Source organism: Micropterus salmoides, unplaced genomic scaffold (assembly GCF_014851395.1).
Source record: "Micropterus salmoides isolate LMB-PRFRI ecotype aquatic unplaced genomic scaffold, ASM1485139v1 Ms_hic_scaffold_4, whole genome shotgun sequence".
In the NCBI taxonomy this organism is placed as follows: domain Eukaryota; kingdom Metazoa; phylum Chordata; class Actinopteri; order Centrarchiformes; family Centrarchidae; genus Micropterus; species Micropterus salmoides.
In genome coordinates this window covers 40,383,899-40,411,007 of record NW_024043372.1, presented here as the reverse complement: position 1 = coordinate 40,411,007, position 27,109 = coordinate 40,383,899, and the positions used below count along the sequence as shown (strand labels likewise).

General features: G+C 41.5%; 1 protein-coding gene across 1 annotated transcript; it reads left to right on the top strand.

Annotated features, from left to right (window-relative positions):
- The first annotated feature begins 9,594 nt into the window (after positions 1-9,594).
- On the top strand, positions 9,595-23,450 carry dhfr (dihydrofolate reductase). Its single transcript, XM_038697792.1, has 6 exons — positions 9,595-9,816; positions 10,252-10,301; positions 11,999-12,104; positions 21,121-21,244; positions 21,801-21,916; positions 23,201-23,450. The coding sequence occupies exons 1-6, from the start codon at positions 9,725-9,727 to the stop codon at positions 23,280-23,282; spliced, it is 570 nt and encodes a 189-aa protein (XP_038553720.1). The 5' UTR covers positions 9,595-9,724; the 3' UTR covers positions 23,283-23,450.
- Positions 23,451-27,109: the final 3,659 nt, after the last annotated feature.

Sequence of the window (27,109 nt, the reverse complement as noted above, 5' to 3'; positions counted from 1 at the left end):
GCAGAGTAGGAGCTCTCCTGTCTGACTGGTCCACCAATAGCAGAGAAGATGACCCCTTGAGACACAGCCCCTCCTCATTTGCATAATGAGGCAGAAATGCATACAAAATTTAAAAACAGGCAGAAATAATACCATGGGTGAAATAAAGGTAATAAATACAAAGGAAGAATAAAACAAAAATTTAAAACACACACATAAAAAATACATTAAAAAATTAGTTAATAAATAAAGTTGAATAAACAAATGGTAATTATAACAAGGTGAATAAGTAAGGCACTAATTAAAATATTACATTTATGTCTCCTTTGTATAATTTATTACTACCTACATTTATTTATTACTTAATTTTGTTTGTGTATTTAATTGGATGCTTATTTATTTATGAGCATTTATTTATTCTGTATTTATTTCTGACTGTGTCAGGATCGGTCCTCCATAACGGGGTGGGAGAGTTATCAGCACGTAAGTTTGGTTCAGATGTGAGCATGTACACTGAAGTTACAACAACTTCCTGTGTCATGGCGAAGACTGATCTCTGACGCCACGCCACGACACCCCTTGACGAAAACTCGCAAATAGCACAACTTTTCATCTCAATGCCTTTAGAAGGCACAGCACAAATTTGAAGTCGGTCGGACTAATCCTAGGGGAGTTCGTTAAAGTACGAAGTGGTAAATCATCCAAAATTTGACGTAAAATTCAAAATGGCCGACTTCCTGTTGATTTAGGGCATCGCTCCAAGAGGCTTTTTTGTGCGTCTGGACAGATACACGTACCACAGAAAATTCGTGCACGTAGGTGAAACGTGCGGCGGGGCTGCTTCGTTAAAAGTCACTTCCTGTTGCCAGCAGGTGGCGCTATGACTGTCTGTGAATGTCAGCATGTACATGTGTTCAGGGCGGGACTCTCATCCTACATGTACAGTTTGGTCCAGATGTGAGCATGTACACTGAAGTTACGACAACTCCGTGTCATGGCGAAGAGTTGATCTTGACGCCACGCCACGGACACGCCCATTGACGAAAACTTGCAAATAGCACAACTTTTCATCTTCAATGCCTTTAGAAGGCACAGCACAAATTTGAGGTCGGTCGGACTAAATCCCTAGGAGGAGTTCGTTAAAGTACGAAGTGTGTAAATCATCCAAATTTGACGTAAAATTCAAAATGGCCGACTTCCTGTTGGGTTTTAGGGCATGCTCCAAGAGACTTTTTTTGTGCGTCTGGACAGAGATACACGTACCACAGAAAATTCGTGCACGTAGGTAAACGTGCGGCGGGGCTGCTTCGTTAAAGTCACTTCCTGTTGCCAGCAGGTGGCGCTATGACTGTCTGAATGTCAGCATGTACATGTGTTCAGGGCGGGACCTCATCCTACATGTACATTTGGTCATGTTGAGCATGTACCTGAAGTTACGACAACTTCCGTGTCATGGCGAAGAGTTGATCTTTGACGCCACGCCACGGACACGCCCATTGACGAAAACTGCAAATAGCACAACTTTTCATCTTCAATGCCTTTAGAAGGCACAGCACAAATTTGAAGTCGGTCGGACTAAATCCCTAGGAGGAGTTCGTTAAAGTACGAAGTGTGTAAATCATCCAAAATTTGACGTAAAATTCAAAATGGCCGACTTCCTGTTGGGTTTAGGCTATGCTCCAAGAGACTTTTTTGCGTCTGGACAAGATACACGTACCACAGAAAATTCGTGCACGTAGGTAAAACGTGCGGCGGGGGCTGCTTCGTTAAAAGTCACTTCCTGTTGCCAGCAGGTGGCGCTATGACTGTGGTGAATGTCAGCATGTACATGTGTTCAGGGCGGGACTCTCATCCTACATGTACAGTTTGGTGCAGATGTGAGCATGTACACTGAAGTTACGACAACTTCCGTGTCATGGCGAAGAGTGATCTTTGACGCCACGCCACGGACACGCCCATTGACGAAAACTTGCAAATAGCACAACTTTTCATCTTCAATGCCTTTAGAAGGCACAGCACAAATTTGAGGTCGGTCGGACTAATCCCTAGGAGGAGTTCGTTAAAGTACGAAGTGTGTAAATCATCCAAATTTGACGTAAAATTCAAAATGGCCGACTTCCTGTTGATTTAGGGCATCGCTCCAAGAGGCTTTTTTGTGCGTCTGGACAAGATACACGTACCACAGAAAATTCGTGCACGTAGGTAAACGTGCGGCGGGGGCTGCTTCGTTAAAAGTCACTTCCTGTTGCCAGCAGGTGGCGCTATGACTGTCTGTGAATGTCAGCATGTACATGTGTTCAGGGCGGGACTCTCATCCTACATGTACAGTTTGGTCCAGATGTGAGCATGTACACTGAAGTTACGACAACTTCCGTGTCATGGCGAAGAGCTGATCTTTGACGCCACGCCACGGACACGCCCATTGACGAAAACTTGCAAATAGCACAACTTTTCATCTTCAATGCCTTTAGAAGGCACAGCACAAATTTGAGGTCGGTCGGACTAAATCCCTAGGAGGAGTTCGTTAAAGTACGAAGTGTGTAAATCATCCAAAATTTGACGTAAAATTCAAAATGGCCGACTTCCTGTTGGGTTTAGGCTATGGCTCCAAGAGGCTTTTTTGTGCGTCTGGACAAGATACACGTACCACAGAAAATTCGTGCACGTAGGTGAAACGTGCGGCGGGGGCTGCTTCGTTAAAGGTCACTTTCTGTTGCCAGCAGGTGGCGCTATGACTGTGGGTGAATGTCGGCATGTACATGTGTTCAGGGCGGGACTCTCATCCTACATGTACAGTTTGGTCCAGATGTGAGCATGTACACTGAAGTTACAACAACTTCCTGTTTCATGCGAATCATCGACGCCACGGACACGCCCATTGACGAAAACGCGCAAATAGCACAACTTTTCATCGTCAATGCCTTTAGAAGGCACAGCAGAAATTTGACGTCGATCCGACTAAATCCCTAGGAGGAGTTCGTTAAAGTACGAAGTGTGTAAATCATCCAAAAATGGCCATAAAATTCAAAATGGCCGACTTCCTGTTGACTTTAGGCTATGGGTTCTTGAGGCTTTTTTGTGCGTCTTGATACGATACATGTCCCCAGAAAATTTCGTACATGTAGGTTGAACGTGAACGAGGGGCTAATCATTTCCAATTTTCTAGGTGGCGCTAGCGAGTCATTTTGCCACGCCCATGTGCGAAACTTGTAGAATACGAAATTTTTCACCGGTTCTGACATGTTTGCAAATTTTGGTGAGTTTTCGAGTATGTTTAGGCCATGTCATTTGGGCCTACTTTGCAGAAAAAAAAAAAAAAAAAAAAAAATTAAAGCTGCAAGCAGCGTTGGGCGGGCCCTCGCACTTGTAGCGCGTCCGCGCGTGACCGGCCGAGTTGCATATTCTGGAGCTCTGCCGGTGCGGCTGTGAATTTCCTACGCGTTCCGACGCCGCATGAAGGTGCTATATGTCACTTCCTGTGTCCCCTATGTGGAGCTACATAGCACTTGCCGCTATGAATATAAATCGGTATTGACGTGTAGATGTCTGCGGGTGGGAGAGTTATCAAGCACGTAAAGTTTGTTTCAGATGTGAGCATGTACACTGAACAATAATGTACCCAAACAATAAATAAATTCCTTTTATATTTCCCTGCCTTGTTGTTTATGTGTACATACAGAGGAAGAATGTGAGAACAGCACGTTACTGTGTGTTAGAGCATGGGAGAACAGTGGATACTTTTAATACAGCCCACACCCCTAATACTGTGTAACTATAACAAGTAGAGAACAGAAGAAAAAGATGTTCTTTCTTTACAACTGTCTGCATAGCTTATTCATATTGTGTAATGAATGAAAATAAATAGGCCTACTAGGCTCCTCTCTACTTTGACATTTAAGATTAGCTTGTTTGATCCACCTTCATACACATGTGACATTACTGTACAACTTGAGAAAGGTGAGTTGTTTTCTGCTCCAGCCTGCCTAAAAGAAAAGCGTTTTGGGATTAAATGGACTTTATTAGCTGCTGCAGTGCAGGATGAACTCAGAATAGACCCATTTCTCACCTTATTATTCTAAATCATGCAACGAAGAAGAAGAAATGCATAATAAATCCTGGGACAAAATCTGTCCACAAATACTGTACAGCATGTAGTCTGATGAACAAGACTTGTGTTATAGCTGACTTGGGCAGTGAAATGTTTTTTTAATTCATGTGGTCATAGTTGTCCACAACTCAAATCAGAATATAAGAAGAAATGTTTTATACCACCTCAAGAAGGCTTCCTATCAGAAAGGTAGGAAGGTATTTCAAATGTACAACTGCAGTACTTAAATCTAAGTAAAGTAATTTCCCTGACATTTGTGTTTTACGCATGTAACAGGTTTTATACTTCCTGTGAGTATAATCCAATCAATCTTATTTTCATACTGTATATCCGTTGTGTAATTTGATAAATTGTGTTGTATGTGGTGCTCGCATCTCTAGAGAAGACTCTGACTGCAACATGCGTCTTTGTAAAGAGAGAAACGGACAGAAAAAGTCTCTAACTCTGCCTGTCAGCTCGCTCTGCTCCGTTAAAACTGAATTTACCATACAGAATTGAATACGAGTGCACTCCAGATTTAGCTGCAGCCAGCTGACCGTGTGCTTCTCCCTATACCGCAGTTCTGTGTCCATGCATGCAGCAAACTGAAAGCACTGTCTGTCGGAGCGTCTACGTGAAAAGAGAAGGAAGACATTGCTGGTAGTATTGTCTTCAGAGTTGTTAAACACCTCAGCGCACTGAAGGAAGCCATCTGACTGTGTGAGGGGCAAGATCGTTGATGTCTGCAGGCAGAGTAGGAGCTCTCCTGTCTGACTGGTCCACCAATAGCAGAGAAGATGACCCCTTGAGACACAGCCCCTCCTCATTTGCATAATGAGGCAGAAATGCATACAAAAATTTAAAAAACAGGCAGAAATAAATACGGTAAATAAATACAAAGGAAGAATAAAACAGACAAAAATATTAAAACACACACATAAATAAATACATTAAAAAAATTAGTAATAAATAAAGTTGAATAAACAAATAAGGTAATTATAACAAAGGTGAATAAGTAAAGGCACTAATTAAAATATAACATTTATGTCTCCTTGTATAATTTAATTACTACCTACATTTATTTATTTACTTTATTTTTTTGTGTATTTAATTGGATGCTTATTTATTTATTGAGCATTTATTTATTTCTGTATTTATTTCTGACTGTGTCAGGATCGGTCCTCCATAACGGGGTGGGAGAGTTATCAAGCACGTAAAGTTTGGTTCAGATGTGAGCATGTACACTGAAGTTACAACAACTTCCTGTGTCATGGCGAAGACTTGATCTCTGACGCCACGCCACGGACACACCCATTGACGAAAACTCGCAAATAGCACAACTTTTCATCTTCAATGCCTTTAGAAGGCACAGCACAAATTTGAAGTCGGTCGGACTAAATCCCTAGGAGGAGTTCGTTAAAGTACGAAGTGTGTAAATCATCCAAAATTTGACGTAAAATTCAAAATGGCCGACTTCCTGTTGATTTTAGGGCATCGCTCCAAGAGGCTTTTTTGTGCGTCTGGACAAGATACACGTACCACAGAAAATTCGTGCACGTAGGTAAAACGTGCGGCGGGGGCTGCTTCGTTAAAAGTCACTTCCTGTTGCCAGCAGGTGGCGCTATGACTGTCTGTGAATGTCAGCATGTACATGTGTTCAGGGCGGGACTCTCATCCTACATGTACAGTTTGGTCCAGATGTGAGCATGTACACTGAAGTTACGACAACTTCCGTGTCATGGCGAAGAGTTGATCTTTGACGCCACGCCACGGACACGCCCATTGACGAAAACTTGCAAATAGCACAACTTTTCATCTTCAATGCCTTTAGAAGGCACAGCACAAATTTGAGGTCGGTCGGACTAAATCCCTAGGAGGAGTTCGTTAAAGTACGAAGTGTGTAAATCATCCAAAATTTGACGTAAAATTCAAAATGGCCGACTTCCTGTTGATTTTAGGGCATCGCTCCAAGAGGCTTTTTTGTGCGTCTGGACAAGATACACGTACCACAGAAAATTCGTGCACGTAGGTAAACGTGCGGCGGGGGCTGCTTCGTTAAAAGTCACTTCCTGTTGCCAGCAGGTGGCGCTATGACTGTGGGTGAATGTCAGCATGTACATGTGTTCAGGGCGGGACTCTCATCCTACATGTACAGTTTGGTCCAGATGTGAGCATGTACACTGAAGTTACGACAACTTCCGTGTCATGGCGAAGAGTGATCTTTGACGCCACGCCACGGACACGCCCATTGACGAAAACTTGCAAATAGCACAACTTTTCATCTTCAATGCCTTTAGAAGGCACAGCACAAATTTGAGGTCGGTCGGACTAAATCCCTAGGAGGAGTTCGTTAAAGTACGAAGTGTGTAAATCATCCAAAATTTGACGTAAAATTCAAAATGGCCGACTTCCTGTTGGGTTTAGGCTATGGCTCCAAGAGACTTTTTTGTGCGTCTGGACAAGATACACGTACCACAGAAAATTCGTGCACGTAGGTGAAACGTGCGGCGGGGGCTGCTTCGTTAAAGGTCACTTTCTGTTGCCAGCAGGTGGCGCTATGACTGTGGGTGAATGTCGGCATGTACATGTGTTCAGGGCGGGACTCTCATCCTACATGTACAGTTTGGTCCAGATGTGAGCATGTACACTGAAGTTACAACAACTTCCTGTTTCATTGCGAATCATCGACGCCACGGACACGCCCATTGACGAAAACTCGCAAATAGCACAACTTTTCATCGTCAATGCCTTTAGAAGGCACAGCAGAAATTTGACGTCGATCCGACTAAATCCCTAGGAGGAGTTCGTTAAAGTACGAAGTGTGTAAATCATCCAAAAATGGCCATAAAATTCAAAATGGCCGACTTCCTGTTGACTTTAGGCTATGGGTTCTTGAGGCTTTTTTGTGCGTCTTGACATGATACATGTCCCCAGAAAATTTCGTACATGTAGGTTGAACGTGAACGAGGGGCTAATTTTTCCAATTTTCTAGGTGGCGCTAGCGAGTCATTTTGCAACGCCCATGTGCGAAACTTGTAGAATACGAAATTTTTCACCGGTTCTGACATGTTTGCAAATTTTGGTGAGTTTTCGAGTATGTTTAGGCCATGTCATTTGGGCCTACTTTGCAGAAAAAAAAAAAAAAAAAAAAAAAAAAAAATCCGAGCAAATTCAATAGGGACCTCGCACGGTCGTGCTCGGGCCCTAAAATATATATATATCCGAGCAAATTCAATAGGGACCTCACACGGTCGTGCTCGGGCCCTAAAAATAAAAAAATTAAAGCTGCAAGCAGCGTTGGGCGGGCCCTCGCACTTGTAAGCGCGTCCGCGTGTGAGCCGGCCGAGTTGCACATTCTGGAGCTCTGCCGGTGCGGGTGTGAATTTGCTACGCGGTTGACGCCGCATGAAGGTGTTATATGTCACTTCCTGTGTCCCCTATGTGGAGCTACATAGCACTTGCCGCTATGAATATAAATCGGTATTGACGTGTAGATGTCTGCGGGGTGGGAGAGTTATCAAGCACGTAAAGTTTGTTTCAGATGTGAGCATGTACACTGAACAATAATGTACCCAAACAATAAAATAAATTCCTTTTATATTTCCCTGCCTTGTTGTTTATGTGTACATACAGAGGAAGAATGTGAGAACAGCACACATTTCATCGTTACTGTGTGTTAGAGCATGGGAGAACAGTGGATACTTTTAATACAGCCCACACCCCTAATACTGTGTAACTATAACAAGTAGAGAACAGAAGAAAAAGATGTTCTTTCTTTACAACTGTCTGCATAGCTCATTCATATTGTGTAATGAATGAAAATAAATAGGCCTACTAGGCTCCTCTCTACTTTGACATTTAAGATTAGCTTGTTTGATCCACCTTCATACACATGTGACATTACTGTACAACTTGAGAAAGGTTAGTTGTTTTCTGCTCCAGCCTGCCTAAAAGAAAAGCGTTTTTGGGATTAAATGGACTTTATTAGCTGCTGCAGTGCAGGATGAACTCAGAACAGACCCATTTCTCACCTTATTATTCTAAATCATGCAACGAAGAAGAAGAAATGCATAATAAATCCTGGGACAAAATCTGTCCACAAATACTGTACAGCATGTAGTCTGATGAACAAGACTTGTGTTATAGCTGACTTGGGCAGTGAAATGTTTAATTTTTTTAATTCATGTGGTCATAGTTGTCCACAACTCAAATCAGAATATAAGAAGAAATGTTTTATACCACCTCAAGAAGGCTTCCTATCAGAAAGGTAGGAAGGTATTTCAAATGTACAACTGCAGTACTTAAATCTAAGTAAAGTAATTTCCCTGACATTTTTGTGTTACTTTACTTTTAATAGACGCATGTAACAGGTTTTATACTTCCTGTGAGTATAATCCAATCAATCTTATTTTCATACTGTATATCCGTTGTGTAATTTGATAAATTGTGTTGTATGTCGTGCTCGCATCTCAGAGAAGACTCTGACTGCAACATGCGTCTTTGTAAAGAGAGAAACAGACAGAAAAAGTCTCTAACTCTGCCTGTCAGCTCGCTCTGCTCCGTTAAAACTGAATTTACCATACAGAATTGAATACGAGTGCACTCCAGATTTAGCTGCAGCCAGCTGATCGTGTGCTTCTCCCTATACCGCAGTTCTGTGTCCACGCATGCAGCAAACTGAAAGCACTGTCTGTCGGAGCGTCTACGTGAAAAGAGAAGGAAGACATTGCTGGTAGTATTGTCTTCAGAGTTGTTAAACACCTCAGCGCACTGAAGGAAGCCATCTGACTGTATGAGTGGCAAGATCGTTGATGTCTGCAGGCAGAGTAGGCCTAGAGCTCTCCTGTCTGACTGGTCCACCAATAGCAGAGAAGATGACCCCTTGAGACACAGCCCCTCCTCATTTGCATAATGAGGCAGAAATGCATACAAAAATTTAAACAGGCAGAAATAAATACCATGGGTGAAAATAAATAAGGTAAAAAAATACAAAGGAAGAATAAAACAGACAAAAAATATTAAAACACAATACATTTAAAAAATTAGTAATAAATAAAGTTGAAGATTATAACGGAGAATAAATAAATAAGGTAATTATAACAAAGGTGAATAAGTAAAGGCACTAATTAAAATATATACATTTATGTCTCCTTGTATAATTTAATTACTACCTACATTTATTTATTTACTTTATTTTTTTGTGTATTTAATTGGATGCTTATTTATTTGTTTGAATCATCGGGTTCAGGAAGCAGGGCGGGAATGGAATCTGATGGGGGTACTGGGAACAGAAGGAGAAGAAAAGGGTATAAGAATCACCAGGAAGGCATTATTTAAATTTCTTAAAGACACTGGGTTGGTGAACAGAATATGAGAGCACCTTATTGAGGTTGATAGCTGAGTGATATGATGTTACACACTCCAGTTCAGTAGGTGGCGGTATGCAGTTAAAAGTTGTTTGCAATCCGCCATTAAATAAGAAGAAGAAGAAGAAGAAGAAGTAGAAGAAGGCAATAAGATGGCAGTGATACGATCTTGGACTGTGGATGCGACGTTGCCAGCTGGCATGACGTCTGAAGAAGAAGAAGAAATCGTCATTTCCGGTGTTTCCCTGCCGGCGGGAAGCTGTTGTGTAGTGCAGTGTCCGTTTTACTGACAATGTCCCGCATTCTGAACGGTATCGTGGCGGTGTGTCCTGACCTGGGTATCGGTAAAAATGGAAATCTGCCCTGGCACCCTGTTAGACTCAAGTAAGTGACTTTGGTAGACGGTTTGGTGGACTCTAATCAACCCTTCAATTAACGCTTCAGTAACGTTACCATACACTCTGTAGTTGGGCTCCAGCTTTAACATTACACTGTTGATGCACGGAGCAACTTTTATAGCAGTGGTGCTGGGCAATGTTCCCGTCAATGGTAATGATTAAAGATTACTATACAGTAATCCCTTTCCCCCACCACTCCACCACTTTCACCGCCCAGTCGCTATCCGTTGAAAACCTAGTCGGACTTGCCACCAGCAAGATTGCCCAGCAACATTGCTCAAAACCTTGCCCTGTGTATCATAAGCTTTGGTAATGTTACACAACGGAAGAGCATGAGCCATTGAAGGTAGCGCGATAGCAGCAGCTGTGAATTATACCTGTATTAACTTTGTCAACTATTAAATATGTTCTTCATTTATAGTAACGAATTCAAGCACTTCCGAACGATGACAGCGACTCCATCAGTAGAAGGTAAATTAGTTAACCTTGTGTTTTTTAACCATGATTTACTATGCTGTTTGTTATATGCATGTATGCGCGTTTGTGGGTATGTTTTGTTGTGGCTAAGATTTGGAACTTGAGTCTGTAATAAGTTTTTAATTGAATATTAGTCGTGTGTGTGTGTGTGTGTGTACACACAGTGGGTACGGAAAAGTATTCAGACCCCTTTAAATTTTTCACTCTTTGTTTCATTGCAGCCATTTCCCCAAAAATCAAAAAAGTTCATTTTATTTCTCAGTAATGTACACTCAGCACCCCATCTTGACGGAAAAAAAACAGAAATGTAGAAATTTTTGCAAATTTATTAAAAAAGAAAAACTGAAATATCACATGGTCATAAGTATTCAGACCCTTTGCTCAGTATTTAGTAGAAGCACCCTTTTGATCTAATACAGCCATGAGTCGTTTTGGGAAAGATGCAACAAGTTTCTCTCATCTGGATTTGGGTATCCTCTGCCATTCCTCCTTGCAGATCCTCTCCAGTTCTGTCAGGTTGGATGGTAAACGTTGGTGGACAGCCATTTTCAGGTCTCTCCAGAGATGCTCAATTGGGTTTAAGTCAGGGCTCTGGCTGGGCCATTCAAGAACAGCCACGGAGTTGTTGTGAAGCCACTCCTTCGTTATTTTAGCGGTGTGCTTAGGGTCATTGTCTTGTTGGAAGGTAAACCTTCGGCCCAGTCTGAGGTCCAGAGCACTCTGGAAAAGGTTTTCGTCCAGGATATCCCTGTACTTGGCCACATTCATCTTTCCCTCGATTGCAACCAGTCGTCCTGTCCCTGCAGCTGAAAAACACCCCCACAGCATGATGCTGCCACCACCATGCTTCACTGTTGAGACTGTATTGGACAGGTGATGAGCAGTGCCTGGTTTTCTCCACACATACCGCTTAGAATTAAGGCCAAAAAGTTCTATCTTGGTCTCATCAGACCAGAGGATCTTATTTATCACCATCTTGGAGTCCTTCAGGTGTTTTTTAGCAAACTCCATGCAGGCTTTCATGTGTCTTGCACTGAGGAGAGGCTTCCGTCGGGCCACTCTGCCATAAAGCCCCGACTGGTGGATTGCTGCAGTGATGGTTGACTTACTACAACTTTCTCCCATCTCCCGACTGCATCTCTGGAGCTCAGCCACAGTGACCTTTGGGTTCTTCTTTACCTCTCTCACCAAGGCTCTTCTCTCCCGATAGCTCAGTTTGGCCGGACGGCCAGCTCTAGGAAGGGTTCTGGTCGTCCCAAACGTCTTCCATTTGAGGATTATGGAGGCCACTGTGCTCTTAGGAACCTTAAGTGCAGCAGAAATTTTTTTGTAACCTTGGCCAGATCTGTGCCTTGCCACAATTCTGTCTCTGAGCTCTTCAGGCAGTTCCTTTAACCTCATGATTCTCATTTGCTCTGACATGCACTGTGAGCTGTAAGGTCTTATACAGACAGGTTTGTGGCTTTCCTAATCAAGTCCAATCAGTATAATCAAACACAGCTGGTGTAGAACCATCTCAAGGATGATCAGAAGAAATAGACAGCACCTGAGTTAAATATGAGTGTCACGGCAAAGGGTCTATATATATATATATATATATATATATATATATATATATATATATATAATGTGTGTGTGTGTGTGCCACGTTAAGTTTACTTGTAATGAATTCAAACCTTTTTGTCCTGCAGGCAAGCAGAACGTGGTGATCATGGGCAGGAAGACATGGTTTTCCATCCCAGAGAAGAACAGACCTCTGAATAACAGGATCAACATCGTCCTCAGCAGGGAGCGCAAGTATGCATCACGTGCAGATAATGCTGCTACACACCAGTGTTCCAGTGGATTCTGGGGATCCATTTTCTAAGTTTTATCTGAATAGTTTTTTCTCCTGTGTTTCAGAACAAGTGGAAAAAAGGAATTTATAAAGATTCTTCTGACAAAACCTTTTACATTAGCCATTTACACCTATCCAACGAAGGTTAAAGTCAAGAGCAACTGGACTTGGTTCCTCATCCAAAGGACTTCTTCAGTTCTGTGTGTGTGTGTATATCGGATGAGGGACGAAACGTCTTCCAGTATCTTCAACCAAGTCCAGTTGCCCTTGACTTTAACCTTCGTTGGATAACTATGACCTGGATGACTGAGAATCTTCATAGACATTTTACACCTATCGTTAAAATGCATCCCTGATCCAGATCGTATCGGCATATGATTTTAACCTGATTACAATTATGTGTCTCCAGTGTCCAGACTGAGATCCAATTAAGATCTGATCACTCTGTCCAGCTCCAACAATCTAACCTCACATTGTCCTCTTATTTGCGTGGGTCCAAAAAATGCTCCATCACTATAGACTGTATATTTTATCAGGGATGTGATTTCTCTGGATTAATCCGGAATTCCAGATTTTCTGACCTGAAAATCGGACCCACGTGAATCATGCAGATCTGTAATTTAAAAAGGGGGGGCAGTAATACTGTTATATTACTTTTCCCAGTAAAGAATAGTATGACGGATTACTATTTCCAAAACAGTTATCTTATTACAGTTACTAATCATATTAAGGCTTTCCTACTGAACGCACCATCCCTGACGTGAATGCGCGACCGCGCTGCAGCTCAGCGGCACCGGACCTTATCAGCTATGACCCAAAAAGGAAGACAGGAGAACAGGGAGGAGAAAAAGCCTCAAGAACCCATACCCTAAAGTCAACAGGAAGTCGGCCATTTTGAATTTTATGGCCATTTTTGGATGATTTACACACTCCGTGCTTTAACAAACTCCTCCTAAGGATTTAGCCGGATCGACGTCAAATTTCTGCTGTGCCTTCTAAAGGCATTGACGATGAAAAGTTCTGCTATTTGCGAGTTTTCGTCAATGGGCCTGTGCAATGTCTGTGGCATCGATGATTCGCCATGACACAGGAAGTTGTTGTAACTTCAGTGTACATGCTCACATCTGCACCAAACTTTACGTGCTTGATAACTCTCCCACCCCGCGGACATCTACACGCCAATACCGATTTATATTCATAGCGGCAAGTGCTATGTAGCTCCACATAGGGGACACAGGAAGTGACATATAACACCTTCATGCGGCGTCGGAACCGCGTAGCAAATTCACAGCCGCACCGGCAGAGCGCCAGAATATGCAACGCGGCCGGCTCACACCCGGACGCGCTACAAGTGCGAGGGCCCACCCAACGCTGCTTGCAGCTTTAATGGTATTTATTTTTAAGAATACATTACCCTATTTAAAGTAGCCTATGTTATTTCTTATCTCACCAGTTTAATTAGGGCCCAAGCACGACCGTGTGAGGTCCCTATTGAATTTGCTAAGATTATTAGGGCCCGAGCACGACCGTGTGAGGTCCCTATTGAATTTATTTATTTATTTATTTTTTCTGCAAAGTAGGCTCCATTGACAGGGCCTAAACATACTCGAAAACTCACCAAACTTTGCACACATGTCAGAACTGGTGAAAAATTTCGTATTTTATGGGTTTCGCGCATGGGCGTGGCAAAATGACTCGCTAGCGCCACCTAGAAAATTGGAAAAAATTAGCCGCTCGTTCACGTTCAACCTACATGTACGAAATTTGCTGGGGACATGTATCATATCAAGACGCACAAAAAAGCCTCAAGAACCCATAGCCTAAAGTCAACAGGAAGTCGGCCATTTTGAATTTTACGGCCATTTTTGGATGATTTACACACTCCGTACTTTAACGAACTCCTCCTAGGGATTTAGTCCGACCGACCTCAAATTTCTGCTGTGCCTTCTAAAGGCATTAAAGATGAAAAGTTGTGCCATTTACGAGTTTTCGTCAATGGGCGGGGGGGGGCGTCAAAGATCAAGTCTTCGCCATGACACAGGAAGTTGTTGTAACTTTAGTGTACATGCTCACATCTGAAACTAACTTTACGTGCTTGATAACTCTCCCACCCCGCTGTGGAGGACCGATCCTGACACAGTCAGAAATAAATACAGAAATAAATAAATGCTCAACAAATAATAAGCATCCAATTAAATACACAAAAAAATAAAGTAAATAAATAAATGTAGGTAGTAATTAAATTATACAAGGAGATATAAATGTATATATTTTAATTAGTGCCTTTACTTCACCTTTGTTATAATTACCTTATTTATTTATTCTCCGTTATAATCTTCAACTTTATTTATTACAAATTTTTTAAATGTATTTATTAATGTGTCTTTTAATATTTTTGTCTGTTTTATTCTTCCTTTGTATTTTTTTACCTTATTTATTTTCACCCATGGTATTTATTTCTGCCTGTCCTTTTTAAATTTCTATATGCATTTCTGCCTCATTATGCAAATGAGGAGGGGCTGTGTCTCAAGGGGTCATCTCTACTATTGGTGGACCAGTCAGACAGGAGAGCTCTAGGCCTACTCTGCCTGCAGACATCAACGATCTTGCCCCTCATACAGTCAGAAGGCTTCCTTCAGTGCGCTGAGGTGTTTAACAACTCTGAAGACAATACTACCAGCCATGTCTTCCTTCTCTTTTCACGTAGACACTCCGACAGACAGTGCTTTCAGTTTGCTGCATGCATGGACACAGAACTGCGGAATAGGGAGAAGCACACGATCAGCTAGCTGCAGCTAAATCTGGAGTGCACTCGTATTCAATTCTGTATGGTAAATTCAGTTTTAACGGAGCAGAGCGAGCTGACAGGCAGAGTTAGAGACTTTTTCTGTCCGTTTCTCTCTTTACAAAGACGCATGTTGCAGTCAGTCTTCTCTGAAGAGGGCAATGAAGTCTCAGTAGTACACGATGCGAGCACCACATACAACACAATTTATCAAATTACACAACGGATATACAGTATGAAAATAAGATTGATTGGATTATACTCACAGGAAGTATAAAACCTGTTACATGCGTCTATTAAAAGTAAAGTAACACAAAAATGTCAGGGAAATTACTTTACTTAGATTTAAGTACTGCAGTTGTACATTTGAAATACCTTCCTACCTTTCTGATAGGAAGCCTTCTTGAGGTGGTATAAAACATTTCTTCTTATATTCTGATTTGAGTTGTGGACAACTATGACCACATGAATTAAAAAAACATTTCACTGCCCAAGTCAGCTATAACACAAGTCTTGTTCATCAGACTACATGCTGTACAGTATTTGTGGACAGATTTTGTCCCAGGATTTATTATGCATTTCTTCTTCTTCGTTGCATGATTTAGAATAATAAGGTGAGGAATGGGTCTATTCTGAGTTCATCCTGCACTGCAGCAGCTAATAAAGTCCATTTAATCCCAAAAACGCTTTTCTTTTAGGCAGGCTGGAGCAGAAAACAACTCACCTTTCTCAAGTTGTACAGTAATGTCACATGTGTATGAAGGTGGATTAAACAAACTAATCTTAAATGTCAAAGTAGAGAGGAGCCTAGTAGGCCTATTTATTTTCATTCATTACACAATATGAATAAGCTATGCAGACAGTTGTAAAGAAAGAACATCTTTTTCTTCTGTTCTCTACTTGTTATAGTTACACAGTATTAGGGGTGTGGGCTATATTTAAAGTATCCACTGTTCTCCCATGCTCTAACACACAGTAACGATGAAATGTGTGCTGTTCTCACATTCTTCCTCTGTATGTACACATAAACAACAAGGCAGGGAAATATAAAAGGAATTTATTTTATTGTTTGGGTACATTATTGTTCAGTGTACATGCTCACATCTGAAACAAACTTTACGTGCTTGATAACTCTCCCACCCCGCAGACATCTACACACCAATACCGATTTATATTCATAGCGGCAAGTGCTATGTAGCTCCACATAGGGGACACAGGAAGTGACATATAGCACCTTCATGCGGCGTCGGAACTGCGTAGCAAATTCACAGCCGCACCGGCAGAGCTCCAGAATGTGCAACTCGGCCGGCTCACACCCTTAGAAGTGCGAGGGCCCGCCCAACGCTGCTTGCAGCTTTAATTCTACTTAATTTTCCACCTTACGTTGCGTCCAGTAATCAGCTCAACTTGTTTTTCTCTTCAGACATACATCTACATTTGTCTATCAATTTAATTCAGCTTTATTGCCATTTAATGTAAAACAATAATATTGCCAAAGCTACAAATTCTTTCTCTCTTCCTTTATATGTCTGCAGTTTTATAGGTAGGTAGGTAGATTTATTTTGTCACAAAACAGGTTATGGAGTGAAATTGAGTTTGTAACTCCCTTCTGCTAAGCTGCAGGCTGCACACTGCGCTGCTGAAACGCTGCAGGCTGCACACTGCACTGCTGAAACGCTGAGAGGCTTCCAGTGGACTTTGAGGCAATAAATAAACCTCTGCACATGAGGGTGAAGGGACTTTTGTTAAAATAAAATACTAATTTGCCATTTATTTGAAATACAAATGTTACTTTATGATTTATGTTGATTAAAACGTGTCTCCTTAGAATCTAGTGTGTTTGTTGGTAGTTGTCATTCTTGGTTGTTTACCATTGAAACCAGGAGTGAAGAGACTGTTTTCATTTCAAACCGGACAATGTTTTTGTTACTTTATAAAGAGTTCTTCTGTCTGTGTGTGAGGTGGCGGCAAATCCGCCCCAGACTCTTAAAAAAAAGATATGTGAGATGTTTGAGTTAGGGGCGTCTATAGAAACTTTGTGTTAAAACGCTGTCTACTACAAAATCGTTAGTTGGTCCCCTCTTGTAAATTCAGCAGATGTGACAGCTGAAGTTATTCCTTTTTTTTGTGGAAATATAGTGTCAGTTTGTCCCGTTGTGTTGCAGTACCGAGGTGTAAGCTGCTCTGTTAATTTAAAAGCTGATGGCTAAATCGGAGACATTGTGTAATTTTGTGATTCATAATCTGAATAGTTGAGTATCCATTTCAATAACATTCAATAGAATAATCGACTATCAAAATAGTCGTTAGTTGCAGCCCAAGCCAGCTTCGTAAGGAACATCTGCACTCTGTTTGCTCACTGTTACTTTACCTGGTCCCTGGTTGTAAAATACCCACTGTGTCAGCGACTTGTAACGTAATACTGTAATGTAAGTTATTTACTGATTGATTGAAGTCTATGAGCCTTTATAAGAGGAATGCTACCACCCCCCCCCCCCCCCCTTTAGAATATCTATTAGTTTTTGATATTTGCACACCTATGAAGTAGACCCAGATTTTTGACCGTATTACACTTTCATATCAATACACCAAGTTTGCTGTGAAGTTTAACACTGACCACAGTGATTTTAGAAAGCTAAGGTTCAACAGAATGATGGGATTTTATAGTAGGCAAAATTATATGCTATTATTTGTGTCAAGGCTATTCAGTTTTTGGTGTTAGGCAGTAGTGGTTAAACTATAATTCATAAGAAAAGCACTTGCCAAGCATCGGACATAAAGGGCTTTCCAAAACAAAACACAATGGCTATAGTTAAAATGGCATCATAGCCTCACATTTCAGACCTGGAGGTTCCCACCTGGGCATTGCAGGCTTGTTGCTGCCTAGTCTGCACAGCCAGCCCATCTCCACACTTGTTTCAACAGACTTCCAGAAGTTGGCTAATCAGAAGAAAGTAGGCTTTTGGGGAGGCAGGTCTTTAGGAGACAGGAGCTCAAACGACATGTTCAGACAGCGGGTGAATAGAGGTACTGCAGAAATGGACAGTCAAGGTTTGACAGTCCCTCAAACCGAGACCAAGTCAAGACCAAGACAAGAGTTTATCAAGACTGAGACAAGACCAATGCTTTTAGGGGCTGAGACCAAGACCAAGGGTGGGCAAGACTGAGTCAAAACCAAGACCAGTTCCCGCATTACATGACGCACAATAAAATGTGGAAACGAGATCATAGGTAGACCCACCCACATACAAACACTAAGAGCTGAAATCAACTTAAACATCTTTATTCAACACTCCTTTTCCATGCTTACCATTGTGATAGTCGTTAACGGGAACAACACATTTTTAATTAGGGTTATTGGTTGTATTTGAAGCAATACGTTCTAGATCCAATAAAAGTTAGGATGTTAACAAATAAATCAGACAATGCAAAAGCAATTTTATTGATATTACCAAAGTTATTGTCTTGACTGGTCTTGAAATAAAATCCTGAGTCCTCAATGTCCGAGACTGAGACAAGACCGAGTACAAATGCGGTCGAGTCTGAGACGTGATCAAGACCATCAAAGTGGTCTTAAGACCTGATACCAAGACCGGCCTTGAGTACAACAATGAGAAAAATATATAATGTGTTTTTAGAATACTAAAGCATGTAAACATTTTCTAGTAGGAACCCAAAATATAATTAAAGCTGCAAGCAGCGTTGGCCGGGCCCTCGCACTTGTAGCGCGTCCGGGTGTGAGCCGGCCGAGTTGCACATTCTGGAGCTCTGCCGGTGCGGCTGTGAATTTGCTACGCGGTTCAGACGCCGCATGAAGGTGCTATATGTCCCTTCCTGTGTCCCCTATGTGGAGCTACATAGCACTTGCCGCTATGAATATAAATCGGTATTGGTGTGTAGATGTCTGCGGGATGAGACAGTTATCAAGCACGTAAAGTTTGTTTCAGATGTGAGCATGTACACTGAACAATAATGTACCCAAACAATAAAATAAATTCCATTTATATTTCCCTGCCTTGTTGTTTATGTGTACATACAGAGGAAGAATGTGAGAACAGTACACATTTCATCGTTACTGTGTGTTAGAGCATGGGAGAACAGTGGATACTTTTAATACAGCCCACACCCCTAATACTGTGTAACTATAACAAGTAGAGAACAGAAGAAAAAGATGTTCTTTCTTTACAACTGTCTGCATAGCTTATTCATATTGTGTAATGAATGAAAATAAATAGGCCTACTAGGCTCCTCTCTACTTTGACATTTAAGATTAGCTTGTTTGATCAACCTTCATACACATGTGACATTACTGTACAACTTGAGAAAGGTGAGTTGTTTTCTGCTCCAGCCTGCCTAAAAGAAAAGCGTTTTTGGGATTAAATGGACTTTATTAGCTGCTGCAGTGCAGGATGAACTCAGAACAGACCCATTTCTCACCTTATTATTCTAAATCATGCAACGAAGAAGAAGAAATGCATAATAATCCTGGGACAAAATCTATAGACAAATACTGTACAGCATGTAGTCTGATGAACAAGACTTGTGTTTTAGCTGACTTGGGCAGTGAAATGTTTAATTTTTTTAATTCATGTGGTCATAGTTGTCCACAACTCAAATCAGAATATAAGAAGAAATGTTTAAAACCACCTCAAGAAGGCTTCCAATCAGAAAGTTAGGAAGGTATTTCAAATGTACAACTGCAGTACTTAAATCTAAGTAAAGTAATTTCCCTGACATTTTTGTGTTACTTTACTTTTAATAGACGCATGTAACAGGTTTTATACTTCCTGTGAGTATAATCCAATCAATCTTATTTTCATACTGTATATCCGTTGTGTAATTTGATAAATTGTGTTGTATGTGGTGCTCGCATCGGGTACTACTGAGACTTCATTGCCCTCTTCAGAGAAGACTCTGACTGCATGCGTCTTTGTAAAGAGAGAAACGGACAGAAAAAGTCTCTAACTCTGCCTGTCTGCTCGCTCTGCTCCGTTAAAACTGAATTTACCATGCAGAATTGAATACGAGTGCACTCCAGATTTAGCTGCAGCTAGCTGACCGTGTGCTTCTCCCTATACCGCAGTTCTGTGTCCATGCATGCAGCAAACTGAAAGCACTGTCTGTCGGAGCGTCTACGTGAAAAGAGAAGGAAGACATGGCTGGTAGTATTGTCTTCAGAGTTGTTAAACACCTCAGCGCACTGAAGGAAGCCATCTGACTGTGTGAGGGGCAAGATCGTTGATGTCTGCAGGCAGAGTAGGCCTAGAGCTCTCCTGTCTGACTGGTCCACCAATAGCAGAGAAGATGACCCCTTGAGACACAGCCCCTCCTCATTTGCATAATGAGGCAGAAATGCATACAGAAATTTAAAAAGGACAGGCAGAAATAAATACCATGGGTGAAAATAAATAAGGTAAAAAAAATACAAAGGAAGAATAAAACAGACAAAAATATTAAAACACACACAGTTGAATAAACAAATAAGGTAGTTATAACAAAGGTGAATAAGTAAAGGCACTAATTAAAATATATACATTTATGTCTCCTTGTATAATTTAATTACTACCTACATTTATTTATTTACTTTATTTTTTTGTGTATTTAATTGGATGCTTATTTATTTGTTGAGCATTTATTTATTTCTGTATTTATTTCTGACTGTGTCAGGATCGGTCCTCCATAGCGGGGTGGGAGAGTTATCAAGCACGTAAAGTTTGGTTCAGATGTGAGCATGTACACTGAAGTTACAACAACTTCCTGTGTCATGGCGAAGACTTGATCTTTGACACCACGCCACGGACACACCCATTGACGAAAACTCGCAAATAGCACAACTTTTCATCTTCAATGCCTTTAGAAGGCACAGCACAAATTTGAAGTCGGTCGGACTAAATCCCTAGGAGGAGTTCGTTAAAGTACGAAGTGTGTAAATCATCCAAAATTTGACGTAAAATTCAAAATGGCCGACTTCCTGTTGGTTTTAGGGCATCGCGAGAGGCTTTTTTGTGCGTCTGGACAAGATACACGTACCACAGAAAATTCGTGCACATAGGTGAAACGTGCGGCGGGGGCTGCTTTGTTAAAAGTCGAGGTAGAGGTTGTGCTCGGGCCCTAATCAGTCTCAGATTGCTTTTCTCTCCACTTGCCTCAGGGCTTTCAGTGACAAGATATAAATGCCAATTCTCCTCCAGAGCGCCCCTCACAGGAGCACACCATGTGGTGGGTGACTTCAGCTCAGCTCTCAGGCTGGTTGACTCGGAGCTGGCAGGCCAGGCTGACCAGGTCTGGGTTATAGGAGGCAGCTCTCTCTACAAGGTACTGCATGGAACACACGGCAGCTCCACTTTAATCTTGAGAAGCTGCAGAGCTGCGGTCTCTAATCATTAGTCACTGTAACTTATTGTTCTTGTTCTCTTCTGCCAACGCACACACACACACACACGTTCTGCCTACACATGTGCACTGACTGATGATTCATTCACGCACTTTAAAAGCATTTATTAAAAGCTTCTTTCTTTTCACATGTTTATTTACAGCATTGTATGTTGAAATGTATATTGTAATGGGCTATATTTAAACTTATTGGAAGAAAACTGGTAGTTCTATGTAAAAATCAGACGTTGAGCCCCCTTATCGCCAAAAATTTTCTGCAAAGCTTCAACTGTGAGATTGACAGTTGAATCAGGCGCCTCCCATCCAAGCATCAAATCTTCGACTTTTCGGGGTCAGCCCTAATGTCTACATTTTCCAATGGTTAATTTTACTGTCATACAGCTATCATTGATGGTCATGGTGAACCATTTCAGGGTGAGCTGAAATGACATGCTAAACTCTTTCTTTAATTAAGTTTTGGTTGCTTTGGTCTATCCAGGAGTTGATGGAAAGCTCGGGGACCAAGAGACTGTATGTCACACGGATCCTGAAGCAGTTTGAGTGTGACACATTCCTCCCAGAAATCAGTCCAGACAAATATCGTCTACTGCCAGAGTAAGATCAGCACACATTCTCAACACATTATTCCATGGAGTCTAATGTTAGCTAGTGTACTTGTTATTCCAGATTCTACTTGTATAACATTACTGATGTTAGGGCACTGGATTACTCCTTTATCTTTACTAATGTTACCATTTTGCAGACATTACAACACAAGATGAGCTCCTCAGCAAAGTCCCAACTTAATGTTAACATTGGCCCCTAAAGGTTCCTTATAATATTAGGAAGGCCAATACTGTCCTAACTACAATGTAATTAATCAATTTGCTTTTGGATTTGTTTTGGAACTTGGAAAATTCACGAGACGCAAATGTAGACATTAAACTTTGCTGCTAAAATGGACCATGGACCAGAACAGATGTTACAGCAGCCTAATTATGTGGCTTGAGAAGGAGGTGAAGGCCAAGCTCACTGAAAAAGACAAAAGCTGAATTGAAATGACCTTGTTACAGTTTTTCTTTTAGTTGTAGTGATTGTGAAATCAATTTATTTTTTAACATCACAGCTACGTCTCATACAGTGGTGGTGTGTAGAAAAGTGCTGTGAAGTAAGGATGCTTTTAAAATTAGACATGTTAATAGATTAGTTATCAATTAACTAAATACAATGTGAGTCAACAGAAGAAAAATCTAAATCAAATCAATATGTAGTATGACCACCCTTTACCTTCAAACAGCATCAGTTCTTCTAGTAAACTTGCACATAGTTATTGAAGGAACTAAAGTAGGTTGACCCAAGCATCTTGGAGAACTTCCAGGACTCCTTTTCTCCATTACGCTGAAGACAGTGCTATATGACTTTCACTGTATGTTTGGGGTGGTTGTCATGCTGCAGAATAAATTGAGGCCAATCAAATGTCTCCCTGATGGTACTGCATGATGGACAAGTCTGCCTATACTTCTTCTGCAATGAGGAGACCATTCATTCTATTATTTTCTACTATTTTGATGTTTAGAACTAAGAACTGCTTTATTATAGACATGCAGTTTAAAGTATAAATAATTAGATAATTATTAAAAAAACAGTTGAAGTAGAAATAATTAAAAAACCCTTTACTTTTTGAATTCAAACAAATGAAATAATGCTTGTACATGTCTCTTGTATCTTTTTTGTTGGAAAAACACATTATTTGATCCTACATTTTTCAACTTGTGCTCCTTGGGTGGAAAGAAGTTAGCTTTTGCTGTGTGTGTGTGTGTGTGTGTGTGTGTGTGTGCGTGTGCGCATGCGTGCGTGCACCAAATGGAACTTTTAAAGTAAGGCTTCTTTCTCTTGCAGGTCTCCAGGAGTGCTACAAGAGCTGCAGGAGGAGAATGGTATCCAGTACAGATTTGAAGTCTATGAGAGCATTGATCAGTGAAGAGGAATTTTAAAGAATCACTAGTGCAGCATAGACATTGTTCTGGTACCCATTTACAAAATCACAAGGATTTTTTAAAGCAATTTGTACAGTGGGGATGTCATAAGTTGTATTTTTTTTCTCAGTTGAAATTGACACTGATTGTTGAATAAAAGTCTTAGAACTTGGTGTCCGACATTGATTTCTGCGTTAGGACTGACACACCAGGCAACAGCTTGGCCCTATTAGTTTATTTTTTAACGGTTCAGTGTCTAAGTTAGTTTAGTCGTGAAGGTTGCTAATTGCAAGCAACAGTTCAGTGTATTCACATTCCCGAGTTGTGAAGTCGTTCTTCTGACTTCAGTGTGTGTTCATGTGCTCTTAAGTCAGAATGTGGGAATCAACACGCTACTACAAAGATGTGTTGGATTAGCACCAGAGCATATAAACAGCATGCAGACATCTACTTCACTCTACATGGACAGCAAACTAACCATTACAACCATATTACAAATTTAATGTTTGCAAAATATGTATATACAATATGTGATTTTGCATTAATCAAAGTTCTGTATACTTCTTTATGTCCCATGTACACTTTCTCTCTTTTTGCAATAAAGATTTAAGGAGGGAAAAAAATTCTGATTATTCCAACACCACATGAAAGCACCATCAGTCACCACTCACCTCCCTTTGCAAGCGCTGGACAACCTACAGAGACAGACACACTGTCAGCTCTTTTGCAGAGAAATAATATGTGTGGGCCTCCATTTGTCTAAGTTTGTCCTCTTTTCTTACTTCTAATAAAACCAGTCAACTACTACTAGTTAAGGCCCGAGCACGACCGTGCGAGGTCCCTATTGAATTTGTAAAGATTATATTTAGGGCCAGAGCACGACCGTGTGATGTCCCTATTGAATTTGTAAAGCTCACCAAACTTTACACACATGTCAAACTGGTGAAAAATTTCGTATTTTATGGGTTTCGCACATGGGCGTGGCAAAATGACTCGCTAGCGCCACCTAGAAAATTGGAAAAAATTAGCCCCTCGTTCACGTTCAACCTACATGCACGAAATTTTCTGGGGACATGTATCATATCAAGACGCACAAAAAAGCCTCAAGAACCCATAGCCTAAAGTCAACAGGAAGTCGGCCATTTTGAATTTTACGGCCATTTTTGGATGATTTACACACTTCGTACTTTAACAAACTCCTCCTAGGGATTTAGTCGGATCGACGTCAAATTTCTGCTGTGCCTTCTAAAGGCATTGACGATGAAAATTTGTGCTATTTGCGAGTTTTCGTCAATGGGCGTGTCCGTGGCGTGGCATCAAAGATCAACTCTCACGACACAGGAAGTTGTTGTAACTTCAGTGTACATGCTCACATCTGAACCAAACTTTACGTGCTTGATAGCTCTCCCACCCCGAAGACATCTACATGCCAATACCGATTTATATTCATAGCGGCAAGTGCTATGTAGCTCCACATAGGGGACACAGGAAGTGACATATAACACCTTCATGCGGCGTCGGAACCGCGTAGCAAATTCACAGCCTCACCGGCAGAGTTTCAGAATATGCAACTCGGCTGGCTCACACCCAGACACGCTACAAGTGCGAGGGCCTGCCCAACACTGCTTGCAGCTTAAATTAGGGCCCGAGCACGACCGTGCGAGGTCCCTATTGAATCTGTAAAGATTATATTATAGGGCCCGGGCACGAACGTGTGAGGTCCCTATTGAATTTGCTAAGATTATATATATTTTTCATCTTCAATGCCTTTAGAAGGCACAGCAGAAATTTGAGGTCGGTCAGACTAAATCCCTAGGAGGAATTCGTTAAAGTACGAAGTGTGTAAATCATCCAAAAATGGCCGTAAAATTCAAATGGCCGACTTCCTGTTGACTTTAGGGTATGGGTTCTTGAGGCTTTTTTGAGCGTCTTGATATGATACATGTCCCCGAAAATTCGTACATGTAGGTTAAACGTGAACAAGGGGATAATGTTTTCCAATTTCTAGGTGCCGCTAGCGAGTCATTTTGCCACGCCCATGCACGAAACCCATAAAATACGAAATTTTTCACCAGTTCTGACATGTTTGCAAATTTTGGTGAGTTTTCGAGTATGTTTAGGCCCCGTCAATGGAGCCTACTTTGCAGAAGAAAAAAAAATATATACATATATATATATATATATATATATTAAAGCTGCAGCAGCGTTGGGCGGGCCCTCGCACTTGTAAGCGCGTCCGCGTGTGAGCCGGCCGAGTTGCATATTCTGGAGCTCTGCCGGTGCGGCGTGAATTTGCAACGCAGTTCTGACGCCGCATGAAGGTGTTATATGTCACCTGTGTCCCCTATGTGGAGCTACATAGCACTTGCCGCTATGAATATAAATCGGTATTGGCGTGTAGATGTCTGCGGGGTGGGAGAGTTATCAAGCACGTAAAGTTTGTTTCAGATGTGAGCATGTACACTGAAGTTACGACAACTTCCGTGTCATGGCGAAGAGCTGATCTTTGACGCCACGCCACGGACACGCCCATTGACGAAAACTTGCAAATAGCACAACTTTTCATCTTCAATGCCTTTAGAAGGCACAGCACAAATTTGAGGTCGGTCGGACTAAATCCCTAGGAGGAGTTCGTTAAAGTACGAAGTGTGTAAATCATCCAAAATTTGACGTAAAATTCAAAATGGCCGACTTCCTGTTGGGTTTAGGCTATGGCTCCAAGAGACTTTTTTGTGCGTCTGGACAAGATACACGTACCACAGAAAATTCGTGCACGTAGGTGAAACGTGCGGCGGGGGCTGCTTCGTTAAAGGTCACTTTCTGTTGCCAGCAGGTGGCGCTATGACTGTGGGTGAATGTCGGCATGTACATGTGTTCAGGGCGGGACTCTCATCCTACATGTACAGTTTGGTCCAGATGTGAGCATGTACACTGAAGTTACAACAACTTCCTGTTTCATTGCGAATCATCGACGCCACGGACACGCCCATTGACGAAAACGCGCAAATAGCACAACTTTTCATCGTCAATGCCTTTAGAAGGCACAGCAGAAATTTGACGTCGATCCGACTAAATCCCTAGGAGGAGTTCGTTAAAGTACGAAGTGTGTAAATCATCCAAAAATGGCCATAAAATTCAAAATGGCCGACTTCCTGTTGACTTTAGGCTATGGGTTCTTGAGGCTTTTTTGTGCGTCTTGATACGATACATGTCCCCAGAAAATTTCGTACATGTAGGTTGAACGTGAACGAGGGCTAATCATTTTTCCAATTTTCTAGGTGGCGCTAGCGAGTCATTTTGCCACGCCCATGTGCGAAACTTGTAGAATACGAAATTTTTCACCGGTTCTGACATGTTTGCAAATTTTGGTGAGTTTTCGAGTATGTTTAGGCCATGTCATTTGGGCCTACTTTGCAGAAAAAAAAAAAAAAAAAAAAATAAATTAAAGCTGCAAGCAGCGTTGGGCGGGCCCTCGCACTTGTAAGCGCGTCCGCGCGTGAGCCGGCCGAGTTGCACATTCTGGAGCTCTGCCGGTGCGGCTGTGAATTTCCTACGCGGTTCCGACGCCGCATGAATGTGCTATATGTCACTTCCTGTGTCCCCTATGTGGAGCTACATAGCACTTGCCGCTATGAATATAAATCGGTATTGGCGTGTAGATGTCTGCGGGGTGGGAGAGTTATCAAGCACGTAAAGTTTGTTTCAGATGTGACATGTACACTGAACAATAATGTACCCAAACAATAAAATAAATTCCTTGCCTTGTTGTTTATGTGTACATACAGAGGAAGAATGTGAGAACAGCACACATTTCATCGTTACTGTGTGTTAG

Excerpts from the sequence above, each read along its gene's own strand:
- dhfr (XM_038697792.1), top strand. The coding sequence starts at position 9,725 with ATGTCCCGCATTCTGAACGGTATCGTGGCGGTGTGTCCTGACCTGGGT. Across the intron at positions 9,817-10,251 it reads TGGCACCCTGTTAGACTCAA|TAACGAATTCAAGCACTTCC; the intron begins GTAAGTGACTTT and ends CTTCATTTATAG. Across the intron at positions 21,245-21,800 it reads GAGGCAGCTCTCTCTACAAG|GAGTTGATGGAAAGCTCGGG; the intron begins GTACTGCATGGA and ends TGGTCTATCCAG.